This window comes from Magallana gigas, chromosome 2, assembly GCF_963853765.1.
Source record: "Magallana gigas chromosome 2, xbMagGiga1.1, whole genome shotgun sequence".
Classification (NCBI taxonomy): Eukaryota; Metazoa; Mollusca; class Bivalvia; order Ostreida; family Ostreidae; genus Magallana; species Magallana gigas.
Genome location: NC_088854.1, coordinates 29,133,499 through 29,146,675, shown reverse-complemented (window position 1 = coordinate 29,146,675; position 13,177 = coordinate 29,133,499). Strand labels below are relative to the sequence as shown.

The 13,177-nt window shown below is 34.0% G+C and overlaps 1 protein-coding gene across 1 annotated transcript; it reads left to right on the top strand.

The window, feature by feature from the left end:
• Positions 1-9,643: 9,643 nt before the first annotated feature.
• LOC105339032 (uncharacterized) lies at positions 9,644-12,386 on the top strand. Its single transcript, XM_011444434.4, has 2 exons — positions 9,644-9,792; positions 10,142-12,386. The coding sequence occupies exons 1-2, from the start codon at positions 9,772-9,774 to the stop codon at positions 12,026-12,028; spliced, it is 1,908 nt and encodes a 635-aa protein (XP_011442736.3). The 5' UTR covers positions 9,644-9,771; the 3' UTR covers positions 12,029-12,386.
• Positions 12,387-13,177: the final 791 nt, after the last annotated feature.

Below are 13,177 nucleotides of genomic sequence, written 5' to 3'. Positions count from 1 at the left end.
AAAATCTATTCACCCATCTCTGAGAAATCTTGTGGACAAAAAAAGGAAAAAAAAAAAATAATAATAACTAGACTCTTGTTGCTAAAGCAACAAAAAGGTCTTCCGTTCCTCATGTATTAATCTGCACAAAAAAATCCAGTTATCTTGTAAACAGAAAATGGATATAATATATACATTTTGTTTTTTCTCAAAGGTTGGATGTTCAAGTTTTTGTTATCTATAGTATCTCGTTAAGAAAAGAGTTTTATCTCGGGACCGGAAACGGACAAACGGAAGTGATTGAGGAAATTAAAAGTAGATATTTTTAGTACATTTACCTACGGAACGTTACTGTTCTCCACATTGAGTAAAATGTTAAAAAAATCTAATGGAAAAAAAAAGACTTCTGCTTTAATGCTTCAAGTGAGAACCGGAAGTGACGTACGACAAAATGAAACCCGTTAAACACATGTACAAACAAATGTTCATCATCCATATAAGTTTGTTGTCTTGATCTTTTACAGTTTCTGAGATCTTGCGAGTACTATATGTTTTTTATAAAATAAGGCTATTTGAGATATTTGAGATATCTCACCGGAAGTAGATTTTTTTTACCATTTGAATATGACCTTTTATATTTCTTTAGCTTAAATGTTACTTCCAGGCTAAGTAAACAAAATAATTTTTAAAAAATCAAAATTTGGTGTACTTCCTTTGACGACCGGAAGTTACGCCGGATTAAACAAAATAGTGGTAACACATGTACGTACATTGGTCTATCATTCCACAAAGTTTGGTTGTTCAAGTTGTTACCGTTTTTTAGATCTCTTCAAAATAAGAATTTTTGTCTCGGGACAGGAAACGGACAAACGGAAGTGCTCAATAAAAATTAAATTTATAATTTCTTGTTTACCTGCCTATCTTACATTATTATTTATCGAAATAACTAAAACTATCAAAGGAAAAAAGTTAAACTGACAAACAGCTCGATTTGTTTGAACTCTTCCGGTGTGGACCGGAAGTGACGGAAGACAAAATAAAAGCGTTTAAACACATCTTCAATCAAATGTCTATCATACGTGAATGTTTCGTGCCTTGATCACGTTTAGTTTCTGAGATATTGCGGGTACAAAATGTGTTTTATAAAAGCTACCTGAGATAATTGAGATATCTCACCGGAAGTAGAATATTTTCGTTGATATTACATCCCAGAGATATCCTATGTTTAGATTTATATTTATATAGCTATTCTACGGACGAAAAAATTAATGCCTTAAAATAATTATTTTTTAAGTGCTTCCGGTGACGACCGGAAGTTACGACGAACAAAACAAAAGTGTTTAAACACATCTACAGCTATAGGTCTATCACCCCACAAAGTTTGGATTTTCAAGTCTTTACTGTATTTGAGATCTCGAGGTGACAAGCTTTTTGTCGCGGGACAGGAAACGGACGAACGGAAGTGAATTTAGAAAATCTTTTACAAAAAACCGCTAGATGTTTATATTTTCAGTCATTCCTGAAAATTTTATAAAAATTCATCAAGACATCTCTGAGAAATTCACAAGACAAAAAGGGGAAAAAAATAATAATAAAAAGAAACATTACAATCACTATAAGGTCTTCCGTTGGAAACGGAAGACCTTAATAATAAGAAACATTACAATCACTATAAGGTCTTCCGTTGGAAACGGAAGACCTTAATAATAATAAAAAGAAACATTACAATCACTATAAGGTCTTCCGTTGGAAACGGAAGACCTTAATAACAGATTCTTTCATACATATGTAGTACTTTGATATAAATCGGCTAAGCCCGAGGTGGACAATTTTTTCCTAATATTTGAAATCCATTTGTCATTATTTTTCACCATGTCTTCGTAGCATGCTTTTAAAATACAGTTTTTTAAAAATTACTGTTTCTTAATTTAAACCAGTATTTAAAAATTTTTTGTTTCCTGAAAATCTCTAGTGGAAATCTACCTACTTTGTAATGGGTCACGTTTTTAAGCGTGTATCGTATTGGAAAGATGCGCAAAAAGAGGACGTATACAATATCCATTGTTTACATGATCATTTCAAATAGTCAAACACCTGAATTCGAAGGTGTGAACCCTTACACCTGCAGGGTGGTGTGTGTGTATATAACACCTAACCGAAGCCATTGTTTTATTAATGACACCAATCAGTTTCATTTCCTGTTTTTATAAGATCGACTGGCAAAATTAATGTTGAAATAAAAAAAAAAATCCACCAGTTTTAAACTGTTTATGTGTGTCCTAACTACATGTACATGTAAAATAATGTATTTTCATTTACACTGTGTGATGGATGTTTACCAACTCTCCTCGGGTAAGTACTCCTTTTCAAGAAATACAAAATGATGCCACTTAATTTATAACAAAATAGTCGAAATTGAAAAAAAATATATAGTAACAAATTAAAAATATACCCGGACCTTTTATGTTAGGCGGACCTTTTCTTATACGGGCCGGACCGTTTTAGTGCAAAGGCGGACCTTAAATGTTAACATTAAGGGTCCGCCCCGGACCATTTTACAAGGCGGACCTTAAATTATACGACACCGGTCACACCCGCCGTGTGCTCTTTATCGTAGTCGGGGAAAAAATCGGAAAAGTCCGTAGACAATTAGTGATTAATTATAGTCTAACAATTAGTGTGAAAAACGTCAGTCAGCATGCGACCCAGTGAAAGATTGTATTTGCTGACAAGGTCGTAGTATCGACCATTGAACTTACGAAAAGATGACTTCAAACAAGACTGTTGATAGTCCTGTTTTATCAACTTGTTTGTCAGTAGCTTGCTTCGTCTTAGAAACTGTTCATACGAAGAGCATGCCCTTGCGTATCGAATCAACTGAGAGACAAAAATCGCTTCTTCTTAGCATTTAACAGCTTTATTGAGTTCATGGTAAACGAGCAGGAAAGAGATTCTTTAAAGTATAACATTTGTAAAATTCTTAGTGTCTGGGCAGAGATAGCTTGATTATTATGGGAGAATGCATAAATTCTTCAAAACTGATTTCATCTACTACATGTAGTATATTTTCAGGTAAACTAAGTGAGTTAAGTACAGTCAAGGAAGTTTCGTTATATGTGTCTAAAAATACATGTACGACAAGGCTCTACTGATCTCTCACGTAGTGAATATGAATTGATTTTTATAGAAAATCTCTTATTTCTATTCCTTGTAATCAGGCAGGCACGCTGTCTACCGAACTGAAGCACAGGTAGTTGTCAACCTTCACGGAGGAGCGGGGCCTCTGTTGGTCAAATATACAAATGTACATTGCACTTTCGAATCGTTCCTTACCGTTGATCATTCTGTTCATGTCTGTAAAAATATATTTCATTACAAAACAACTTTGTGCAATTTTTAAAAGCTTCATCTTTAACGCAAATACTTTACTTCCTTTTAACAAACTGTCAAATTCAAGATTGAGTGAGCATTTCTGAAAAAGAAAATAAAGGTACAATAAATCGTAAATTTTTAGTTTTCAATAATTTATTTGATAAAACTTTCCTTTATTGTAATTCATAATGCATTCTATAAATGCATATCTTGGGGAAGAGACGTACGCACGTCTTCTATATGTTTATATGAACATGCACTTCTCTCATTGTGCCTAAATTTGCATAAATGATACATCATAGAATAAAGCATCTGACAATCTCATAAATTTTATGACTTGTTGTAATGTACTTCTTCGTGTAAAGATATATACATCACGGCAATGGTTTCAAGTGTTAGCAAATCGAACTCGTTCCTACCAGTGAAAAAATATCTAGTGGTGACATTTGGTTTCAATTGTTAAGGAGACAAGATGAGTGTATTTTCGGGGTTATTTTTCCCGCTTTTAATGAAGTGGGGTATTGCTTTGGGTCTGTCTGTCTGTCTGTCTGTCTGTCTTTCTGTCCGTCTGTCTGTCTGTCTGTCCGTCCGTCCGTCCGTTCGACTGTCATTCCGTCTGTGTGGCCACACTTTCTCAAACACTATCTCAAAAAGCATTTTCCATTTTGCAATTAACTTTTACATCTACACAGAATATGACCTCAAGAAAACCCTCATTGATTTTGAAGTCAAAGGTAAGATTTTGAAATCAAAGGTCAAGGTCATAGATTATGTTTGTGTAAAACACTTTCGCTTTGGGTGGTACCTCTGAAAGTGTTTGACCTTGACACCACAACTCTTAATGACCTAACGAATACAAGTACTGATTTGATAAAATCTCAGAAAAATTTACAAAGCTTAGCAATATAGATTTTGAATTTTATAGTACTGAATTCAAGATAATTGGTTTCTTTTATCACTTATCTTTTATTGTTAAAGAAAACCCAGGCTCCACCGTCACCAAAATTTTCAAATCCCTCAACTCATTCCTCAACTCAAATCCTTTAAAGAAACGTGCATAAATTTGAGGTCAAACCTCAGATTTGAGGCTGAGTATTGACTTGAGGAAAATTGGTGACGGCGGGGCCTGGTCTGAGAAAATATTTTAATCATTTTATTGCATTATTGTCTATGAAAACGGTTCCCAAATTGTGTAACCACTGTAAAAGAATGGAAAACAATTTTAACATGCACATTTTGTTATACTTTCATGTTAAATACTGAAATCTGATTGGTTAAGACGCAGTTCATAATCCTTTCTATTACCCTCAGCGTTAGCAACGCACTTAGAAACGGGTAACATTAAAAAAATTTACATGCGCGAAAATTATGCGCGTACGGTTCGCTGTAGAATTCACGTTATTCCTATATGAAAGTAGTAAAATTTTCTTAAAAATTCAGACATTCAGTATAACAAAATAAATAGTGCCTGTTTGGGAGGATAACAGTTGAAATTAACACCCCTCGAAAACCATTGTCAACCTCCGCTTCGCGTCGGTTGACAATGGTGTTCTCGGGGTGTCAATTTCAACTGTTACCCTCCCAAACAGGCACTATTTATATAATGCTCAATTGTTCGTTTTTTATAAATGAGAGAGACAAAATTTTGGAAGATTTATTAGATATTTTAGATGTATTTGAATATGTTTCTTTTGATTTGCAAGATACCGAAATCCAATATTTGGCTCTATTAGGGTGCATTGCAAATACCAGTTTTGCACAAATAACATTTGAAAAGTGGAAAAAAATTATAATTTGTGTATCGAAATTCGTATTTTTATTGTGGGATCATTTTGTAATTGATTGTAGAAAAATTTAAAATAATACTGTTTTCTATATATATATATATATATATATATATATATATATATATATATATATATATATATATATATATATATATATATATATATATATATATATATATATATATATATATATATATATATATATATCAGGCCTGCCCCCCCCCCTCACTTTTTCTCGCAGCAAGTAATTTTTAAAAATTAACATATAAAAAATTGAATTATCATGGAGTTGCCCCCCCCCCCCCCCCCCCCCCCCCCACTTTTTTTGAGGATGTAAAAAATTGATATGAATTTAAAGAAATTAGGATTGAAATTGAAGTTATATACTACGCTTAGTATCATTCTTAATAGATCTTCTTTAATGTTTTTGCGAATGAAATATATGTATCAGAGAAGACTATCGTTCAAATTTGCTTAGCTCCATAGCAACGGCCTTTTTTAAAACCAAAGTGATTTACAATTTAAATAAGTAATAACAACTATTACTTATTTAAATTGTAAATAACTTTGGTTTTAAAAAAGGGCATTTTTGTATCCGGTTACATTTATTAAAAAATAAGATTCATTCAAACGTGTCTCAAAATTAAACGTGAACTTTTTTTGTATTTTACTTGTAAGGGTCGTTACATGTAACATAGCAACTTTTCATACTTCCATGCTTACTTTGTTTTTTTGTTTTTGTTTTTTTTATTCGACAAGTTAAATATTGCTCAGTCTTATCTAGTTTAATAACCGCTAAAATACATGTCTCATGCCCCTACCTTCCCCATATATCCTAACAAATCTTCGCTTTTAAAGACTATTAGCTTAATTAAATTCATTGCTACTACGAGCAGGAAGGATTCTTTTAAAAGTATGATGGTTACGACATTTTTCAGAATTTTTAGGGAAGCTCGTTTGATCACGTGATGCAAACGCACCACTTTTTTAAAGTCTCTTTTATTTACTACTGGATAAGTTTCGGGCAAACTGTAAGACAACGTCGATCAAAGAATTCGAAGCTTTTCTCCAACACGTTCGTCCTGAGTCTAATAAATGATGGGTCTTTTTGATCTCTGAAAAGTGAATATAGATTATTAATAACATTTTGAACTTTTCCTTTGCTCCAAAATCACCGAGTAAGCAATCTATATATTAAGACAAAATAAAGCAATAACTGGTGTTAACGTATGATGTTGATGTGTGTGGCATGCATTCATCAAATATATTCATTTAATATTCATTTCAAACATTTCTTACTCTTGATTCTACGTTTAGAGGAATAAATTCCAGTGTAAAACAACTTTGTACGATTATCAAAAATGGATTCTTTTATACGAATCCTTCACTTTCTTTTAAACAAATTAACAAAACCGATTATTTTAAAGATCTACATTTTTTGTGCAAGAAATTTAAAGATACAAAATAAACAAAAAAACTGTAAAAGTCTTTACATTTGTGATTTAGTTTGATACAATTTACGTTCACCTTAATGTATCACTGAAGAAAAGACGCTACTTCGTCCTCCACATTTATATAAAATTTCGAGTACGTACAACTACGTACGACGTGTACCCAAAATTGCATAATTATAATTGTAAATGACAAATTATAGAATTAAAACGAATGACAATCTTGAAAACTGTATGACTTGTTGAGATGTACTTCTGCGTGTAGAGATATTCACTTTACGACAATGATTTTAAGAGGTAACGAAATCTACTTGTTTCCTTCCCGTACTGATTAGTGCTGTTAATTTTCTATACTTGGTTTTGTTGTGTAGGAAGATGATTGTGTTTTCCTGTTTTCCTTGGGGCGGGGGTTAAAAGAAATAATCAGATGTTCAGCTGATCTCAGTAAGACACATGGTCAAATAAAAAAAACAGCTGGTGTTGCTTCAGAGCACAAACAATCTTTTGGTAAAAAGCATGAAATTAACGTGATAAAACAATCAGAGATGCTTATACAATATCGGACTCCTAAAAATAGAGTACATGGTACATTAATTATTTTGGTTATATACCTGTTAATGGACAGGTACATGTAATAGAAAGAAATATGGGATTCTTACTCGCAAGAAGTAATATTTACAACAGAAATACTCAGTCAATTTTAATAGAACATGCGCAGAAACAAAAAGTTGGCTGAGATATTAAACAGGGACACAAAACCACTGGCGTTTGACTACGTAGCAATAGTTCGTAACAAAGTGTAATTATAAAACGCACGAGTTGTTATTATACAAATGGAGTTAGCTTCAAACAAGCGGCTGTGGACAAAACAGGGTGTTAAAGTTGACAAAAAGAAATGTTGAACACAGACGAGCTTGCAAAATCAGCAGTACAGAAAATAAATTCAGGGAAGTCGGACACTTTGATGCAATCAAGAATCTTGCTTGTATAAGGACGTGTAAAGTACAACCCACTCAACGCAGACATCACAACAGCACAGGAAGACTGTAACAACCGAATAAGGATACGGTTAGTATGTCATAGCACAACATAATTAAAACGGAAGTCAGCTGGTCGAAATCATACAGTGTTTAGTGGGGCCATAAGCACGTTCGCTTAAGAGCTAAAAGATACAATACTGTAACTCCTTTTTTCTCGTGTTTTATCTAATCGCAACATCTCGGGTCTTTCTGACAAGCGGGAAAACAACTTCTAATGTATTTATTTAGGCATCCATGACACCCCCCAACCCCCTTTTTTAAATTTGATAAAAATACAGAACATTTTAATCTGTTAATGGGTGAGCTTGACTTTATCAAAATTTAATGATATATAACCTAAAATATACCACAGAAGAGACATAGAAGATTAGAAGATACTTAAACTTATGCATGGGAAATGACTCCATTTTGTATAAAATTCTGACATCCAGTGATGTTATTTTTCCGAGCTCTGTCGAAAAGGCACAAGGAGTTGCGATTGGTATTTACCCGTGTTCGCATAATATTCCTTTATCGCAAAACTACTCAGTATACTGATTGATTTAAAAGCTTCGTTGATTATAATTATCAAAATACAATGAGTGGCCATTCGTAATAAATGAAGGCCCCCTCGTCAACGATATTTTCTGAGTTGAAAAATAAGATTATGCTGCAGAATTTTTACACAAAAATGTGATTTAACAAAATTTTCTTTGACTACTCAGAGAGTAAGAACTATTTTTTCAATCGAAAAAAATTTGCGTAAGCCCATTTAGGGCTTTTATTTATATATCGTGCTTAGCACTCAGTGTGTTTAAGAAGATTCAACATCAAACATTTAGGAATTACTAAAATAAAATGTAAATAAAACATGGCTTCAATTTTTCTATTGTGTCAACTTTACTTAATTATATCGCAATATACCTTCATCACCTGCATATGGTGTTTTGTTTCTCAGTTAATTTGATACGCAAGGGTGTGCTCAAGTTGATAAAAGTTGATAAAACAGGATTATCAAAAGTCTCGTTTGAAGTCATCTTTTCGTAAGTTTTATGGTCGATACAACGCACATGCTGACTGACGTTTTTTCATGCTAATTGTTAGACCATAATTATTCACCTAATTGTCAAGGGACTTTTCTGGGTTTTTTTTTTTTATTACGACAAAGAGCAGACGGCGGGTGTGACCGGTCAGCAGAGGATGCTCACTCTTCCTTGGCACCTGATCCTACCTCTGTCTTTATAGAGGTCCGTGTTGCTCTGTTTTTTAAGGATTTTTGAGGTTGAAATTTTTGATGTTTTTGTCTTCTTTTTTTTCATGTACTAAACCATTTATTTAACAGGACCAACCTAATCATTTTTTTTTCACGATGATTCATTTCTAAAATACCAAGTTCAGAAATGGTCCGGTACACATATTACCGGTGAGTTGTTTTTTTTATTCACAAATTATTCAGAGGCAAAAACCACTATTGTTGGGATGCATATAGATTTATGATTTAAATTTCCTCAATAGTATCATTTATGCAATAATTCTTTTAAAAGAAATTAATTCAAATTGCGATTTTTAATTTTTATAAATATGGAGGTTTATTAAATGATGTACACGTATCGTATGCATTTATTTTTTTAAAATCAAAATCTTACATCAGTCTTTACATGTAAATACTGGGAAAAAAATTAAGAGGAGAAATATCATTGTTATGTTGGTGTTCTGTTATATAATGTTAGTGTAGTACAAGTATCCATCCATAGACAAACCTTCCCAAGTCAAGGATTTCCGATTCGCTCCGCTATCCTAGGGTCTGTGAGTAGCGGAGCGGATCAGAAACCCTTGACTTAGGCAGATGCCTTAGGATAAACTCCAAATGGTTTAAAATTTCTTTTTATACAATTTAAAAATATAAATAAAAGTTCCTTTACTAGCTATTTCATTACTATCATTGAATAGAGGAATTTAGATATCATTGAATTAAGTTATTTATCGGAGGAAGCGTGTTAGAGTTAGATCCCAGTTAAATTTACATCGGGATCGAAATGCTGTTTTCCCAAAATAATCAAAACATAAATAATATTATAATTTATTCAACATTCAACAGTTTATTATTTATGTGCTTATCGGGATGAGCAAGTGTTCCTTTATCTTTAGTCCGTCGTGCATTTTATGAGATTCGTCATAGACAAGGTATCAATAATTATTGTCAAAGCTACTCTTCGCTCCACGGTCTTATAATATACAAATCTTTGGAAAAATCCGAATAGATATCGATTCAGTAGGCTCCTATATATTTAACCATTATGCTGTATAGTATTATGAGGTTGTAAACTGGTGTGTCGGCAATAAATTTTATATCAAAGTATGCCAGATGCATTATTATCGAAGTTTTTCTTCCCAATATGAATATAGGGGTGAAGGAAAGACAACTCTATTTGCCTACAAACACGAATATAATGTGTAAAGCTGCTGAATGAAAGCTCATCATTATCGTGCAAAATGAACAGTGTAGTTTAAGATATGTGTATTTATTTTCCAGATGTCTGATGTGAGTGAATCTGCGACTTGTTCCATACACAAGTTGCCCCTCGACCGAGAGTGCGTAACGCACAAGAGGCGGATCTGCTCGGGGTGTAGTATCGTCGAGCACAAATCTTGCCAGCAGTTTGATTGTAGTATTCCTCTACAAGACTTCGTAGCATCTGTTTCAAGAGTTTGTGAACTTATCAAATGCCAACTGTACATGTTGGGGAAAGAGAAACATACATCTGAAGAGTTGGTGAAGGACAGATGTCGTCTTTTTCGTGAAATGATTGACAGTATGGAGAAACGGTCCTTGCAAGATATTGACAATGGCTATCAGAAACAAGCAGCTCAGCTGCGAGAATATCAAAGTAAATTTGACTGTTATCAAAATATTCGCTCTGATGTTGAAGAAGTTGAAAATACACAAAACGATGCTTTACGTTCTTGTTTGGTGTCAAAACTGACCGCCATGGAGAAAGAGCCACAAATTACAACATTAAGCAAAATGGCAGATGATTTCTTGAGAATGGAAGCCCCGCCTTATCTTATGAAATTTCAAATATCTGAGGGCTTGGAGCAGGCGATTTTACAGCCTAGACGTATTGGCAATGTCTCTTTGTCCAACTTGATTCAAAACGAAAAGGCGCCAGAAAAACAGCAGCTAACAGATGAACATGAGGCGTACCAAATAATTCCACCAACAGCACCTGCGTATTCTGATTTCACCAGCCTTCCAAATTATGGAGATATCTTTCAAGGTCATGAAGCAAGGGGGGTACTAGGACCAACACCTCCTCTTCATCCAATGACATCAACGCAAAGGGTTGATAAACCTTCACCCGACTTTCACACGGGGGCTAAGTGCCAACCTTCAGTGCAGCCCGTACAACAAGGCATTGAAGCAATTGGTCTTTCTGGTGGACCAACGGCATCTCCATATGGTCACCTTCACGGACAACCTTACCAGGACCCATACCAAGAGCTCTCAATGGGTCGTCCCGAATTTGTTCATCCATATCAACAAGTTAATCCTGAGCCAAGGCAGATTCCAGATAGCCTGACATCATTTTTATCAGCTCCAGATGGACCACCGAAGCAACTTAAGTTTCTATCCAACATCCATCCAAGATATATGAATGAGACAGATGCTGCTACAATTTCTGGAGTTTGTTTTCTTGAAAATGGTTATGTTGTTTTGTCCGATAAATCCAATGGCGCGGTTAAAGTCTATGATGACATGAATGTTTTGGTTATGTTTAGAAAGCTTGGTCATAAACCCTATGACGTCACCCAGGCTCCTTCCGGTGATATAGCTGTTGCTTTACCAAAGGAACACAGTGTCAACATACTGTCGTTGCGTGACCTGTCTACGGTTCCCAATGGTTGGATAAATAACCACAAAGGCAAATGCTTCGGTCTAACGTCAACAGATACTAACATATTTGTTATTTGGAAGGAAAACGACGCCAAAGAATACATATCTGTATACAGTAGTAATTACACCGAGATAAGAAAGATCAACGTATCTGTCGAACGCTCGCTGGCTGTCAATCCAGCAACTCAAGACGTATTCTATCGAGTTCTGAATTTCGGAAACGACCAGATTAAATGCATCAACCCCCTTAGTAGTGACAAGAAGAAATGGAAAGTGAAAGTTCCGTCATGGAAAGCGGTAATCGAGGGATTGGCGGTCCTGAAGGCTGGAATCTTGATCTCAACGACTTCAGCCGTACAGTTTATGGACTTTTACACCCAGACCTTCACCCCCATTATGAAATTAAAAAATGGTGGCCACTTGGCGGTCAACAGAAATCGCTCTAAAGTAGCTTTGGTGATACATGAATCAGATTCTTTAGATGACAAAGACGACATTGTCGGGATCTATGATCTTGTATATTAATATAAACTCTCTCTCTCTCTCTCTTTCTCTCTCTCTCTCTCTCTCTCTCTCTCTCTCTCTCTCTCTCTCTCTCTCAGGGACAGATTAATGGACCCCCATTGCCCTGGAAAATAACCTGGATCCGTGCATGAGGTTCTCCTAAATGAATAAATTTACCTTAACCGTTGACTGGACTTCAGCAGCTGTTAAACAAAGATTACGAAACCAAAAATCCCTTTGGTGATATATGAAGAACTTTTAAGACTACATTTGGTAATAAAAAACATAAATAAACTGCCTTTTAAACTTTTTAGATAAAATCTTGAAACAACCCACCTTTATTCCAACAGAGAGTGGAAAATATTAAATATTAAGCTTGCTTATTTTTATTTGGGATATACTGCTGATTAATTTCATAATATCCAGGAATATGAAGCCATGGAACTTTATAAAAAATTATTTAGAAGCAAGATTATGCATGTACATCAGCAAATGTAATTAAATTTTGTGCACTTGTGTTAACTACAAATTACATATAATTAAAACATTACATGTAGTATGCAATGTCGAATAGTCTTTCCTCCATGTCTTCTGTGTTGTTTTATTCTCTCAATTTTAACACATTTTTTATATAACGTTATATCTCTGCATCGTGTTTTGTACAGTTACTTCAAGAAAGTGTATATAATAATGTAGTCGTAATATTCAGCATGCTCCTCATGTACATGTACCATTTATTTTTGTATAAAACAAACTAAACTTTAACCATTTCGCTAATTTGGTTGTTCGTGTATTTTTTGTGCACCTTAATTGAAATGATTCCTTAATCATAAAAAATAATTACATGGTAATATGTCATAGATTTACGCCTTTATTTGTTCTTTATTCGGGTTTTTACGATTGATTAAAAAAAAAGATACCGGAATTTGGTTTTCAGTTATTGAATCGTCGGTCAAATAGATCAAAACTTCCATCGCTCATGAGAACAAAGACTGATAGAGAAAGGTAATTTAATATTTCTAATTCATTTTATGATAAAGAGGAATGAAGGACTCGAGATACAATAACATGATAACTTTATCGAAATCAAAACACAAAAATTTCACTGCGTAAAAATACAGCTACATGTATACGATATTCGTTAACCTAAGACATAGATATGCTTGTAAA

What these genes read in the sequence shown, in the direction of transcription:
- LOC105339032 (XM_011444434.4), top strand. Translation starts at nt 9,772, where the DNA reads ATGAGATTCGTCATAGACAAG. An exon ending in TGAGATTCGTCATAGACAAG is followed by an intron (nt 9,793 to 10,141) that starts GTATCAATAATT and finishes TTTATTTTCCAG; the next exon opens with ATGTCTGATGTGAGTGAATC.